Source organism: Schistocerca nitens, chromosome 3 (assembly GCF_023898315.1).
Source record: "Schistocerca nitens isolate TAMUIC-IGC-003100 chromosome 3, iqSchNite1.1, whole genome shotgun sequence".
Classification (NCBI taxonomy): Eukaryota; Metazoa; Arthropoda; class Insecta; order Orthoptera; family Acrididae; genus Schistocerca; species Schistocerca nitens.
Window position 1 is genome coordinate 984,578,512 of NC_064616.1, and position 15,858 is coordinate 984,594,369.

At 41.9% G+C, this 15,858-nt stretch overlaps 1 protein-coding gene across 1 annotated transcript in view; it reads left to right on the forward strand.

Moving 5' to 3' along the window:
* The window catches only part of LOC126249048 (ceramide kinase), a 332,377-nt gene that overhangs the window by 268,681 nt on the left and 47,838 nt on the right, over positions 1-15,858 (forward strand). The window contains exon 6 of the mRNA XM_049950675.1: positions 12,366-12,521. Coding sequence (XP_049806632.1) covers positions 12,366-12,521 — 156 coding nt within the window. The remainder of the gene's footprint in view (positions 1-12,365; positions 12,522-15,858) is intronic.

The following is a 15,858-nucleotide window of genomic DNA, read 5'->3' on the forward strand; positions in this document are numbered from 1 at the left end:
GTAGTTTAGGAAATAATGTAATTAAAAATGATTTGTTGTGTAATAAATGTGACATTGTGCAATTTGTAAAATATATTACTTCAAAAATCCGGTGTTACCATGTTGTAACACTGATCATTCCATTTTTAAAAATGTATGTGGTTCCTAGGCAAATGATTTAGATGGATACTTGAGTATTTGAATCACAAAATTCTATTCTGGACTAAACTTCACAGATTTTAGTAGCAAATTTAGGACAAGTTTTTCCACCAAAAATTTTCTCACAAAAATAGATCCCAAGCAAGATAACAGCTAGTTAAAGAATATTGAGCCAAGAGCAAAACAAGGTAACTTCATTTCTGAATGCATATAAATATTACCTGGGTTATTCCATGTCAATTCAACCAATTTGAGAAAATGTTCCAGCTGATAGTTTCAGATTTGGCTGAAATTTAGCACACCAATGCTACCAAGTGTGGAACACTCATGTACAAAATTTTAAGTTCCCCTGCCAATTTGTTCCAGAATTATGGCTTGTGAAAGAAGGTGGTGTGACCAGGAAATTGCAACCCGCATCTGGCAATCTATCTTCAGACCCAATTTCAGGTCTTAATAACTTTGGAAATATTCCGCACAGTCCAGTGAAATTTTTATAACCCAGTAACATCCACTTAGAGAACACACTCTTATGAATCATAACACCAACAACATATTTCTGAGGGAAAATAAAAAATTCCAAAATGTGATTAAAAAAATGTAATACGTTAAAAGGTACATACTGTAGGTGCCCTCTATGCCAAATATAATTCACTCAAAAAGGGTGTAAATTTTTTTGTGGTAAGCTTAATGTGGCCTAAACACACACAGAACTCATCTTGCCCATATAAGTCACACAAACAGAGTTACATGCACATGAAATTACAAAAATTTGAAAAATTACCTGAAAAACATGGATTTTCTGAGTATGGTAGCACAAAAGGGACAAGTGATATTCAAGCCAAATTTCAAACACACCAGAAGTAGACCATAGTATAATATGTGGCAAAATTTCAACTTGTTATTGCAAGGCATTTGTGTTCAATAAAAGTTGACAGAGATGTATTTGGTTACGTTTCTTTTAACACGATTTTGCAAGTAATAGTGATGATGCAGACAGTTTGTTTCAAATAAAGCTACAGCAATTGTTGGGAACCATTAGGCAACAGAAAGTTAAACAATTGTAGTTTACAGGGACAGAATGAGGCATTGTTAGGCAGGAACAGCAAAGGAAACAAGCAACAATTACAGGTTACTCATGTTTTTAAGATTCTAGTTCAGACTGGTCAGTACTGTTGTGGAAAGTCAGTATGGAGGCAGAAGAGTGTACTAGTGGTGCTTTTGTTCAAACAAGTTGCAGTATTGGTAGAGCACAAGCATCTGAATGTCATAAAACAACATGTGGAACAAAATGTGGCATTCGCTTTGTACTGTATGATCTGGATGAATCGGACCAAGATTTGTTGCTATGGAGATCCGGGATACACCCTGTGGGCACAAGAAGTACAGTTCCAGGAAACTTTAGTGTTTGTTATCACCATATGTAAGTGTTTCTGGATTTATATTCTTTCCTACAAAGAAGTTGTTTTGATCCATTCGGGTTCATAAGAATACAGTGATGTGTAGCCTCAGAGAAATTGATATAAAACTACAAGAAGCTCAAATGGAATTAAAACACAAAATAGCTGACACACTAATGGTGGAGGAGGAAGAACTATCTGCTCCAAAGGAACAGAAATCATGCCAGAAATGCTCTGATTTCGACAAAATTGTGCATGATTTGAAAGAAAAATGTGCCATATCCAGACGCCAGAAAAAAGTAGCTATTCTTACCCTTGCATCTTCCAGCTGGTCTATTGACTACACTGCAAAGGAATTCAATGTTTCTACATATATGGTAAAGCAAGCTAGGAAAATAAAAGCAACCCAAGGAGTGCTTCCACAACTTCAGCAGGCTCAGGGTAAGCAATTGAGTTCAGAAATAAAGTTGCTAGTGTCGGAGTTTTATGAAAATAATGACTACAGACGAATAATGCCTGGAATTAAAGACTATGTAACAGTGAAAATGGGAAATGTACATGTACAGATGCAAAAAAGACTGTTGCTATGCAGCATATCAGAACTATATGTAGAATTCAAGGAAAAGTATCCCAATACCAAAGTAGGTTTATCATCTTTTTTCAATCTTCGGCCAAAATGGGTTGTGCCTGTAAGTGCAAGGGACACACACAATGTTTGTGTATGTGAGACCCATCAAAATGCCAAGCTGATGTTTGCTGCTATAAAGGATTCTGGTCTGGATTACAAAGGTGCAATGAAGCTGCTAGTGTGGGACATCAGTTCCTACCAGTGCATGATGCACAGGTGTGAAAAGTGTCCAGGTAAGGCAAATCTTGCAGAACACATGAATAACAAACTGTATGGTGAACTCCTCATGAATGACGATGAACTTGTTTCTTATAAACAATAGACACACATGGATTGCACAAGTCTTGAAACAAAGCAAAGTACAGTGGAAGATTTTGTTGAAATGTGTTGTCAAAAATGGACAAACTGACCACACACAGCTTCACAGCAACAGCACAATCGGCTTATCTCCAGTTTTGTAAGGATAATTTGAAACAAGATAAAATTATAGTAATACTAGACTTTTCTGAAAATTATGCATTTATTGTTCAAGATGCCATCCAAGGATGTCATTGGGACAACAATCAAGCAACTCTCCAGCCATTTGCGATTTACTATAGAGGTGAATCAGGTGATGTGTCTGTCATGAACCTATGCCTTTTTAGTGTCTGTTTAATTCATGATGCCATTGCAGTTCATGCCCACATTCATTCTGTCATGGCATATGTGAAAAACAAGCTGCCTCACATACATTTTGCGAAATACTTCAGTGATGGGGCAGCTAGTCAGTACAAAAACTGTAAAAATCTCAAAAATTTATGCATGCATTACCACGATTTTCAAATTCACGCAAAATGGAATTTTTTCGCAACAAGTCATGGTAAAAATGTATGTGATGGTATTGGTGCTACCATTAAGTGCATGGTATCATGAGCTAGTCTGCAGCACCCTACATAAGGTCACATTCCAACACCTCTTCAATTATTTACCTGGGTACAGAAAAATATCTCTGGCATACAGTCATTCTATGTTTCAAAAGATGAGGTGAAATCAGTCGAAGAGTTACTAAAAAGCAGACTAGAACATGTTAAAACTGTTGCAGGCACAAGGAGCCATCATCACTTCTCTCCAGCAGACTCTGATAATGTGCAGATGAGCAGACTGTCCAGTTATAACTATAGGTTCATGCACAACATGTGTCTTCACAGTGTGTCTGACTCAGGATTCAGAAGCAAAAGCAGCAACATACAACCAGGTTGCTATGTTATTGCTGTTTATGATGACAAATGGTACTTAGGATGTGTTGCAGAGTGCTGTGAAGAAGAAGGTGATGTATTTGTGAACTTCATGGCACCAGCAGGACCAGCAAGATCATTTCATTGGCCACGTTTGGCAGACAGGTGTTGGATTCCTTTTGAAGATATTCTTATGACAGTTCCAGTTCCTACCTCAGTGTCAGGAAGACAGTACAGTTTGCCACTAAATGTACAGAGTACAGTAGCTAAAGTGTGGGCGAACTTCTGTTCGAAGCACAATCGACTGGTTTTTAGCAGTTAAGGTGCAGTAAACATTAATTATAGGTTGTGTTAATCTGTCTATATGTTGTTGCTTAGTGATTAAACAGTTGTGGGAGAGGATAAGAAGAGGTAGAACAGTTTACGATATGTTTTTACAAAATTGTGTTCTGGAACAATGGCCACATCACCAAATACAGCTTAGGGCCAACTTCCATTATACACAAATGTCTTGCAATAACATGCTGAAATGTTGAGAGATATATCATTATGATCTACTTATGCAGTGTGTGAAATTTGGCTTGGATACCACTTGTCCCTTTTGTGTTACCACACTTCGAAATTCCGTGTTTTTCAGGTAATTTTTCAAATTTTTGTATTTTTGTGTGCAAGTAACTCAGTTTTTGTGACTTATATGGGCATGATGAGTTCTGTGTGTGTTTAGGCCACATTAAGCTTACCACAAAAAAATCTATACCCTTTTTGAGTGAATTATATTTGGCGTATGTACCTTTTAACATACAGGGTGATTCAAAAAGAATACCACAACTTTAGGAATTTAAAACTCTGCAACGACAAAAGGCAGAGCTAAGCACTATCTATCGGCGAATTAAGGGAGCTATGAAGTTTCATTTAGTTGTACATTTGTTCGCTTGAGGCGCTGTTGACTAGGCGTCAGCGTCAGTTGATGCTAAGATGGCGACCGCTCAACAGAAAGCTTTTTGTGTTATTGAGTACGGCAGAAGTGAATCGACGACAGTGGTTCAGCGTGCATTTCGAAAGAAGTATGGTGTTAAACCTCCTGATAGGTGGTGTATTAAATGTTGGTATAAACAGTTTACAGAGAATGGGTGTTTGTACAAAGGGAAAAGTTCTGGACGGCCGAGAACGAGTGATGAAAATGTAGCACGCATCCAGCAAGCATTTGTTCGCAGCTCAGGAAAATCGACTTGCATCTACATCTACATCTACATCTATACTCTGCGAGCCACCTTACGGTGTGTGGCGGAGGGTACTTATTGTACCACTATCTGATCCCCCCTTCCCTGTTCCATTCACGAATTGTGCGTGGGAAGAACGACTGCTTGTAAGTCTCCGTATTTGCTCTAATTTCTCGGATCTTTTCGTTGTGATCATTACGCGAGATATATGTGGGCGGTAGTAATATGTTGCCCATCTCTTCCCGGAATGTGCTCTCTCGTAATTTCGATAATAAACCTCTCCGTATTGCGTAACGCCTTTCTTGAAGTGTCCGCCACTGGAGCTTGTTCAGCATCTCCGTAACGCTCTCGCGCTGACTAAATGTCCCCATGACGAATCGCGCTGCTTTTCGCTGGATCATGTCTATCTCTTCTATTAATCCAACCTGGTAAGGGTCCCATACTGATGAGCAATACTCAAGAATCGGACGAACAAGCGTTTTGTAAGCTACTTCTTTCGTCGATGAGTCACATTTTCTTAGAATTCTTCCTATGAATCTCAACCTGGCGCCTGCTTTTCCCACTATTTGTTTTATGTGATCATTCCACTTCAGATCGCTCCGGATAGTAACTCCTAAGTATTTTACGGTCGTTACCGCTTCCAATGATTTACCACCTATGGCATAATCGTACTGGAATGGATTTCTGCCCCTATGTATGCGCATTATATTACATTTATCTACGTTTAGGGAAAGCTGCCAGCTGTCGCACCATTCATTAATCCTCTGCAGGTCTTCCTGGAGTACGTACGAGTCTTCTGATGTTGCTACTTTCTTGTAGACAACCGTGTCATCTGCAAATAGCCTCACGGAGCTACCGATGTTGTCAACTAAGTCATTTATGTATATTGTAAACAATAAAGGTCCTATCACGCTTCCTTGCGGTACTCCCGAAATTACCTCTACATCTGCAGATTTTGAACCGTTAAGAATGACATGTTGTGTTCTTTCTTCTAGGAAATCCTGAATCCAATCACAAACCTGGTCCGATATTCCGTAAGCTCGTATTTTTTTCACTAAACGTAAGTGCGGAACCGTATCAAATGCCTTCCTGAAGTCCAGGAATACGGCATCAATCTGCTCACCAGTGTCTACGGCACTGTGAATTTCTTGGACAAATAGGGCGAGCTGAGTTTCACATGATCTCTGTTTGCGGAATCCATGTTGGTTATGATGAAGGAGATTTGTATTATCTAAGAACGTCATAATACGAGAACATAAAACATGTTCCATTATTCTACAACAGATTGACGTAAGCGAAATAGGCCTATAATTATTCGCATCTGATTTATGACCCTTCTTGAAAATGGGAACGACCTGCGCTTTCTTCCAGTCGCTAGGTACTTTACGTTCTTCCAGAGATCTACGATAAATTGCTGATAGAAAGGGGGCAAGTTCTTTAGCATAATCACTGTAGAATCTTACGGGTATCTCGTCTGGTCCGGATGCTTTTCCGCTACTAAGTGATAGCAGTTGTTTTTCAATTCCGATATCGTTTATTTCAATTTTTTCCATTTTGGCGTCCGTGCGACGGCTGAAGTCAGGGACCGTGTTACGATTTTCCGCAGTGAAACAGTTTCGGAACACTGAATTCAGTATTTCTGCCTTTCTTCGGTCGTCCTCTGTTTCGGTGCCATCGTGGTCAACGAGTGACTGAATAGGGGATGTAGATCCGCTTACCGATTTTACATATGACCAAAACTTTTTAGGGTTCTTGTTTAGATTGTTTGCCAATGTTTTATGTTCGAATTCGTTGAATGCTTCTCTCATTGCTCTCTTTACGCTCTTTTTCGCTTCCTTCAGCTTTTCCTTATCAGCTATGATTCGACTACTCTTAAACCTATGATGAAGCTTTCTTTGTTTCCGTAGTACCTTTCGTACATGATTGTTATACCACGGTGGATCTTTCCCCTCGCTTTGGACCTTAGTCGGTACGAACTTATCTAAGGCGTACTGGACGATGTTTCTGAATTTTTTCCATTTTTGTTCCACATCCTCTTCCTCAGAAATGAACGTTTGATGGTGGTCACTCAGATATTCTGCGATTTGTGCCCTATCACTCTTGTTAAGCAAATATATTTTCCTTCCTTTCTTGGCATTTCTTATTACACTTGTAGTCATTGATGCAACCACTGACTTATGATCACTGATACCCTCTTCTACATTCACGGAGTCGAAAAGTTCCGGTCTATTTGTTGCTATGAGGTCTAAAATGTTAGCTTCACGAGTTGGTTCTCTAACTATCTGCTCGAAGTAATTCTCGGACAAGGCAGTCAGGATAATGTCACAAGAGTCTCTGTCCCTGGCTCCAGTTCTGATTGTGTGACTATCCCATTCTATACCTGGTAGATTGAAGTCTCCCCCTATTACAATAGTATGATCACGAAACTTCTTCACGACGTTCTGCAGGTTCTCTCTGAGGCGCTCAACTACTACGGTTGCTGATGCAGGTGGTCTATAGAAGCATCCGACTATCATATCTGACCCATCTTTGATACTTAACTTAACCCAGATTATTTCACATTCGCATTCGCTAATAACTTCACTGGATATTATTGAATTCTTTACTGCTATAAATACTCCTCCACCATTGGCGTTTATCCTATCCTTGCGGTATATATTCCATTCTGTGTCTAGGATTTCATTACTGTTCACTTCCGGTTTTAACCAACTTTCCGTTCCTAATACTATATGCGCACTATTTCCTTCAATAAGCGATACTAATTCAGGAACTTTGCCCTGGATACTCCTGCAGTTTACCAATATTACGTTAACTTTTCCTGTTTTTGGTCTCTGAGGACGGACGTTCTTTATCAACGATGCTGATGTTCTCTCTGGTAAGCCGTCAGGTATTTTATCGTTTCGCCCAAGGGGGGGTCCCTCTAACCTAAAAAACCCCCGTGTGCACGCCACACGTACTCTGCTACCCTAGTAGCTGCTTCCGGTGTGTAGTGCACGCCTGACCTGTCTAGGGGGGCCCTACAGTTCTCCACCCAATAACGGAGGTCGATGAATTTGCAACCATTATAGTCGCAGAGTCGTCTGAGCCTCTGGTTTAGACCCTCCACACGGCTCCAAACCAGAGGACCGCGATCGACTCTGGGCACTATGCTGCAGATATTAAGCTCAGCTTGCACTCCGCGTGCGATGCTGGTTGTCTTGACCAAATCAGCCAGCCGCCGGAAGGAACCAAGGATGGCCTCAGAACCCAAGCGGCAGGCGTCATTCATTCCGACATGTGCTACTATCTGCAGCCGGTCACACCCAGTGCGTTCAATAGCTGCCGGAAGGGCCTCCTCCACATTACGGACGAGACCCCCCGGCAAGCACACCGAGTGCACACTGGCATTCTTCCCCGACCTACCCGCTATTTTCCTGAGGGGCTCCATAACCCGCCTAACGTTGGAGCTTCCTATAACTAATAGGCCCGCCCTCTGTGACTGTCGGGACCTTGCCGGAGAATCGGCCACTGGCCCAACAGGCGAGGCATCCTGTGGTGGCTCGGAAACGATGTCATCACCACTAAGAAGCACCCCGTACCTGTTGGAAAGGGGTAAGGCAGCTGCCACGCGGCCAGATCCCACCTTCGCCTTTCGGCCAGGCACGCGCGAGCCCACCACTGTCCGCCATTCACCCTGGAGTGATGGCTGACCGGTAAGATGCTCGCTGCCGGAAGACGCAGCGACATCAGGGGTTCCATGTGATTCCAAGGCCACTGAAGTAGGCATAGGTCTCACCACAGTTGCCCCAACGCCACTACGAGCCGACGCCTGCGCCTCGAGCTCGATGAGCCTAACAGACAAAGCCTCCACCTGCCCCCGAAGAGTGGCCAATTCTCCTTGCGTCCGCTCACAACAACCACAGTCCCTACACATGACTATGTTTACCCTACTCTATACGGTGACAAATTCCCAAGATAATCTTCTGATGAGCTACTCTGATAATCAAGAAACACTCACTGAAATACGAGACGCGAAAACTACGCTAGGTTTTCCCAGAAAAACTATTTAAAAGCTAAGCGCAGCAAATAAGTACAAAATAAATTTCTCTCCTAACGATCAAGAACTGTTAGTTTCTATGCAGAGCAGATAAACACAAATAGAATCCCTTCCTTAGTGGAAGGTCGTAAACAAAATGCAAAATAAACGCTTTATACAAACAGTACTCGCTGCTGCTGGTGCTCTCGCTCTGGCTGTCACAAGACAACTGCTGATTCAAGTGACTAGTGGCTAACGGCCGCGAAACAAACAAAAGACGGTTTTAGGGCGCTTTCTGTTCTAAACGATCAAGAAAACACTAAGAAATCTAACACGAAAACTACGTAAAGTTTTATCAAGAACTGTTAGTTACTATGCAGAGCAGATAAACACTAATAGAATCCCTTCCTTAGTGGAAGGTCGTAAACAAAATGCAAAATAAACGCTTTATACAAACAGTACTCGCTGCTGCTGGTGCTCTCGCTCTGGCTGTCACAAGACAGAGCTAGCAGAGAGCTCGAACAAGAAGCACAACAATTCATATTTCAGCAGGATGGAGCGCCACCACATTGGCACTTATCTGTCCGTAACTACCCGAGGCGATGGATCGGCCGCCAGACAGAGCACTTCATCACTGGCCTCCAAGAAGCCCTGATCTTACCCCCTGCGATTTTTTCTTATGGGGGTATGTTAAGGATATGGTGTTTCGGCCACCTCTCCCAGCCACCATTGATGATTTGAAACGAGAAATAACAGCAGCTATCCAAACTGTTACGCCTGATATGCTACAGAGAGTGTGGAACGAGTTGGAGTATCGGGTTGATATTGCTCGAGTGTCTGGAGGGGGCCATATTGAACATCTCTGAACCTGTTTTTGAGTGAAAAAAAACCTTTTTAAATACTCTTTGTAATGATGTATAACAGAAGGTTATATTATGTTTCTTTCATTAAATACACATTTTTAAAGTTGTGGTATTCTTTTTGAATCACCCTGTATTACATTTTTTAAATCACATTTTGGAATTTTTTATTTTCCCTCAGAAATATGTTTTTGGAGTTTTGATTCATGGAGTGTGTTCTCTAAATGGATGTTACTGGGATGTAAAAATTTCACTGGACTGTGTGGAATAGGTACAAAGTTATTAAGACCTGAAGTTGGGTCTGAAGATAGATTGCCAGATGCGGGTTGCCATTTCCGGGTCACGCTACCTTCTTTCAGAAGTCATAATTCTGGGTCTAATTGGCAGGGGAAACTAATACTTTGTACACGAGTGTTCCACACATGGTAGAATTAGTGTACTGAATTTCAGTCAAATCTGAGACTATGAGCTGGAGCCCCTGGTTGAACAGATGTGGAATGACTCACCTGCAACTCCTGTTTACTGTGGTTTTATTGAAAATGTAATAAAATAATGTTTATTTAATTTGTAAACTATACATCTACATGTTGAACCTACAAAATAAGTGTTTGGACAATGAGAAAGTAAATGGAAGCTAGGAAATGTAAGTGAGAGGAACCTGTGTTAATCATGAAGCTTGCCACTCATAGAATTATGCTTATGCAGATCCAGTGCAAATCAGTGTAAGTGTGATCCTACTATGTAATACAAACACTGTGCTAAGTTAAACTGCAAGATTATTATAATCATTTCAGTGCCTGCATTAAAATAAATACCTGTTGGAAGTACTTTCAACATGTGCAGTGTCATGTACATCAGTGAAAATTTCATAGTATTATTTACTATGTCAATTGTCAACTATGGATAAAAGAGGAACTCAAATAAGACTTGCACATCAGCAGCATCACAAGTTCCCCACACCATGATCCTTTGTCCTGTATGTTCTCACCTAGTACACTCCAGTAGTTGACTATCTCCTGGTTGACATTGCACTCACTAACAATCATCACCCATATCAAAGTGTAGTCTGCTGTCATCACTAAACACAACTTTGCAACTTTATCCTTCCAGTTTTATCTTTTGTATAATCATTGGCTGTGGGATAATGAACATTGAGAAGAAGCCTTATGGGCTGCATCATTGTTTGTTGTCCAGCATCTAGAAAATTGTTCCTGATGGTCCTAGTTAATACTCAGAATTGAATATTGGTTCTAATTTGCCCATTGATCACCATGTAATCAACAGTGGCTGCTCATTTGACACAATGGTCTAGGTGTGAATCTGTGTACTGCTGTTGTCCAGAATGATGATGACAAAATGTGTGCTCCTTCCTTGGACAATCAGTACCAACATTCATTCACAGTTGACATGTCCCAACCAACATGCTGGATAATACATTGGATAGACTGTTCAGGCTTCTGTAGCTCCTCATAAGATCTTGCTGAAATGTAATTAATTATATGAGTTATGTTTGTCAGTGTCACGTTGGCACACCTACAGTTTACCAGTGCTGTAACATGCTTTAAACCATAGACAACTCTTTCACTATATCAGATATGTTTGTTATGGCCCCCCCCCCTCTCTGTCTGTCTGTCTCTCTAAATGTTCAGCATGTAGTGATATTTACACATTAATTTGCAATGAAATTACAAAACTGTCAGAGTTGCACGGAAGTTGTTTTTATGCACATGGCAACCAGTTTTAGACCGTAGTCCTTTATCAATCCCTCCACATAAGTCCTACCATAACACCAAATTGTGTCTAAGCTGGCCACATTGCTTGAATGACTGGCTAAGTGTAAGGTACTATTTGCATTTGACAGTCAAATGTTTTGCTGCATTCAGCACTGGACTGTAGCATTCAAAGTGTACCTTGCACTTAGTCACTCGTACATACTATATGAAGATGGTATCTGTTCTTTCGGACGTGTCTGACAGATACCGTCGGTGACCTGCAGCTCTCTAGAATGAAATGATAATTAAATTGTGATCCTAAGCTGCAACTTCAACAGTTTTATAATTTCACTGAATCATAGTAAGTTGCTGCCTATTGCCATCCAGCATGCTGGAAGTGGGTAAATTAATTTGCGATGTGAATGTAAAATGACTTGTTCCACATCATTATTACTTAGAATCCAAAATGATGCATGGAATATGAAACTAGCTATCTAACTAACTAACTGTTCCCAGCATGTCACTTTGATATATGCACCTTACAACCATGTATCGTTGCCATATGAAAATTTGGTTTATTTATGTCGTGTCTTTAGTGAAGGGCATTTATCTTTTACTGAGAATTTGTATATGGTATTCCTTAATATAACAAAAATAGCTTGATTATATGGCTGAAGACATGACTTTTCTAAAAAATTATCATTTTTTCCTGAATGAACTTAACATTGTAAGTCACAGCTCTATGGACAATAGCTGAACCGTATTCTAGAGTTACTGCTAAAGGTGTGTTGTCGTCGGTCTTCTGTGTCGCTTGAAATGGTCACTGTAGAGTGTTAAACAACAGTACAAAGTAAATGAATAATTTTTTACCCTATTTCTATGTAACTACATTTCAGAAACAAATATGGGCATTTAGAATCACTCGGTTTGTTGACATCTCGAATCAAGGGTGAAAAACATACAGGAAAGTTGCAAAAAATAAGACAATTTGAAAAAATATGAAAATAGCATGTTGAATATTTATGATAATACATATTTTATTTGTTAAACTTTATTTACATGGAGTGTTGCCAAAAGATAGACAGTCACAGAAATTGCATAAAGCATAGTTTTTTAATTGTATTATTGTGTGAGATGCTGTCTCAAATGTCTATAAATTAATACATTTGACACATTTATAGGTTTTAAGAAGTTCTTCTGTAATAAGGGCTACGAGGGAGAGGTGCGACTCTTAGCTGATGGTACAAGTGCAGCTGAAGGTCCCCGGTGCAAGCAGAACTGTGCCCGATGCTCTACAAGGCAGTCTACCAAAGATGCAACACCACTGTCACCAGGAGGTCACACATATTATTCAGCTTAGAACATAGTTTTTTATATATATATATATATATATATATATATATATATATATATATATATATATATATATATATATATATACTTGCAGATTTTGACATATATTGACAATAAAAATCCCATTGATATCTTGAAAGTTAATTTGTACAGAATTTTGCTTTTTAATTATTTATTATTTAGGAAAGATGTAAAACAAACCATAGTTACCACTCAGAGTGTCTGCTATAATATCATAGAATACTGTTGAGTCATTTGTACTGTGCTGTAATATTTGACTAGGCTGGAAATAAATTATATAATAATAGTGAAGTGTTCAGAGAGGGGATCATCCTTAGATAGAATAATATAATAAATTAATGCATATTTTCAGTATAGCCTAATGAACTTATACATGAAAATGGAAGACAAGCACAGATAAGTTAGAATTATATGCTATATTGATATATTGACTGAAAAGTAATCTCACTCCCAAAGTCGTTCAAGAGTTGTCCTTGCAACTTGGAACATCTGCATAACTTACGTATTGTCACTGAAAAACAGTTTCGTAAATGTTAATACTTGAAATGAATAGTTAACAGTTTAACCAAACAATTATTTTTGAAGCAACTGATAGGAATCGGTTGACGTAAGATAAATCACATTTCCTATGGTTTACCAAATGCAATTGCAACTCTGCAAGTTTCAGACAACAGAGTGAAGTATTTTGCTACTGGAATTATTAGTTACAAGACTTTATAAAACCAAACAGGATACTCAAAACTGAATGGATTCTGGTTGTACAGGCAGGTTAAATCGTAGAAATTACACGGTACTTCGATGACGTACCATTCTGTGATCATCGAGTGATCTGACTTACTGAGTGTGTTATAACATCAAGTTTAACAAATATATTTCAGAACGACACAACACATATAAGTCACAGAGTAAGTTGACAAGCAAGACATGTGTACACGTTAGCATTCAAATGAGCACCGAGTCCCAGTCTAGCGGCCGCTGCTCGGCTGGCCGCTTAGGTGGCGCAGCTGCTGCACGGCTGGCAGACAGCGCCGCACGTAGAGGACATGCGTAATTGCGCGGCGGTGCTTCGAATGATTGGCGAGTCACAACACTTTTCCCCCCTTTGAAATTGTTGCACTGGTCTTGATGGAGGTATCCTGGAGATGGCTAACGTCCATAGGCGTTGTTTGACTCGCCATAAAGTCTCGAGGAGGAGGCTTCCCGTACGGACGGAAGTGTCCCCGATGATAATGGGTCGAGATGACAGCAGACGTAGGGGTCGAATCTGCTGGGGCCCCCTGCACCAATCTGCCCATTGCGGCAAGTCCAGTTGATATGACAGGAGACATGGGCGATGTGTCGGCATCCGTTGGAGGAGGAGGCTCTGACAGAGGATGGTCATCCGGTTCCTACATGGGCATGTCTCCTGGTGGCGTCCGTTCTTGTGCTGGCATCGCGATGACGGTGAGAGGGCTGCGTTGTGAGTATTGAGAGATGCCAAGATTCCGAGCGTCAGGTAGAGCCGAAGGTGGTGTAGCGGCATTCGGAACAGGCGTTGCCGGCACACGAGGCCGAAGCTGGTCCGAATGACGCACTGCGACACCCGTGTCCGTCTGGATTTCATACAGACGTCTGCCACAGTGTCTTAAGATGCGGCCCGGGCTCCATATCCCCGTAGCCAGACAAGGTCGTCGGCGATGAACCGGCCAAGGGAAGGCACCCGCGGCCGTAAGGTGGGAGGCCGCAGAAGATGAAGTAGCGTGCGGGGCTGTCAGCCGTGTAAGAGCTCAGCCGGGCTGTGGTCGCCCGTGGGGGTGAAACGGTAAGATGCCAGAACCTGGAGAAGCGCATCATCAGCAGCAGAAGAAGTCAGAAGTTTCCGCATCTGAGCCTTAAACGTGCGGACCAGTCGTTCAGCCTCACCGTTGGATTGTGGATGGAACGGCGGGGCTGTGACATGCATAATGCCGTGACGAGCACAAAAATCCGCAAACTCGGAAGAGGCAAATTGTGGACCATTATCAGTAACAAGAGTAGAGGGGAGGCCTTCCAAAGAAAAAATGCAGGCGAGAGCACTGGTGGTTGCTGCGGTGGTAGGCGACGTGCAACGGACAATGAAAGGACAGTTAGAGTAGGCGTCAATTACGAGGAGCCAATAAGTACCTAAAAAGGGTCCCGCAAAGTCAGCATGAATGCGCTCCCAGGGCTTCTCAGGCGAAGGCCACGGTGACAAAGGTAACTTCGGGGCAGCGGCCTGTGACGCACAAGGGCCGCAGGCAGCGACCGTGTGTGCTATTTCAGAGTCAATGCCAGGCCAGTACACATGACGGCGCGCCAGAGATTTTGTGCGAGACACACCCCAGTGCCCTTGGTGAAGGAGGCGCAAGACCGAAGCACGCAAAGACGCAGGTACCACGACACGCGGCGAAGCATTGTCAGTGGAGAGGAGGATAACACCATCCCTAGCCGTGAGGCGGTAGCGCAAAGCGTAGTACTTCCGCAACGGATCGGAAGTCTTAACGGATGGGCAGTCTGGCCAACACTTCTGAATACAGCATAAAACCCGGGAGAGGGTAGGGTCAGAACTCGTAGCAGCCGCCAGCCTGTCCACAGTGATGGGGAACCCGTCCACAACCCGCTGCTCGGCAACATCCAGGTGGAAACACAAAAGTTCGTCCCTATCGAATGCCTGATGAGGACCCATGGGAAGGCGAGACAGAGCATCAGCATTTGTATGTTGAGCTGTTGGCCGGAAATGAATCTCGTAATTGAAACGAGACAAGTAAAGAGCCCAACGCTGGAGGCGGTGTGCAGCCTTGTTGGGAAGTGACGTTGGTGGATGAAACAACGAAACAAGTGGTTTGTGATCCGTAACAAGATGAAATTTTGAGCCATAGAGAAAAACACCAAACTTATGAAGAGCATAAATAATGGCCAAAGCTTCTTTTTCAATTTGAGAATACTTTTGTTGGGCATCCGTGAGCGTTTTGGAGGCATAAGCAATGGGTTGTTCCGAACCGTCAGAAAAACGGTGCGCAAGGACTGCACCGACCCCGTATTGAGAGGCGTCTGTGGCAAGAACAAGGTGTTGACCAGGTCGATAAGTAGCCAGGCACGGGGCCTGTTTCAGCATAGTCTTCAATTTCTGGAAGGCCGCATCGCATGACGCCGACCAGTGAAAAGGCACGTTCTTATGCAACAGGCGATGCAACGGCTGAGCCACCGAAGCTGCAGACGGTAAAAACTTGTGATAGTATGCTATTTTCCCCAAGAAGGCCTGCAGTTCCTTAACAGATGTAGGGCGAGGAAGGGCATCGATTG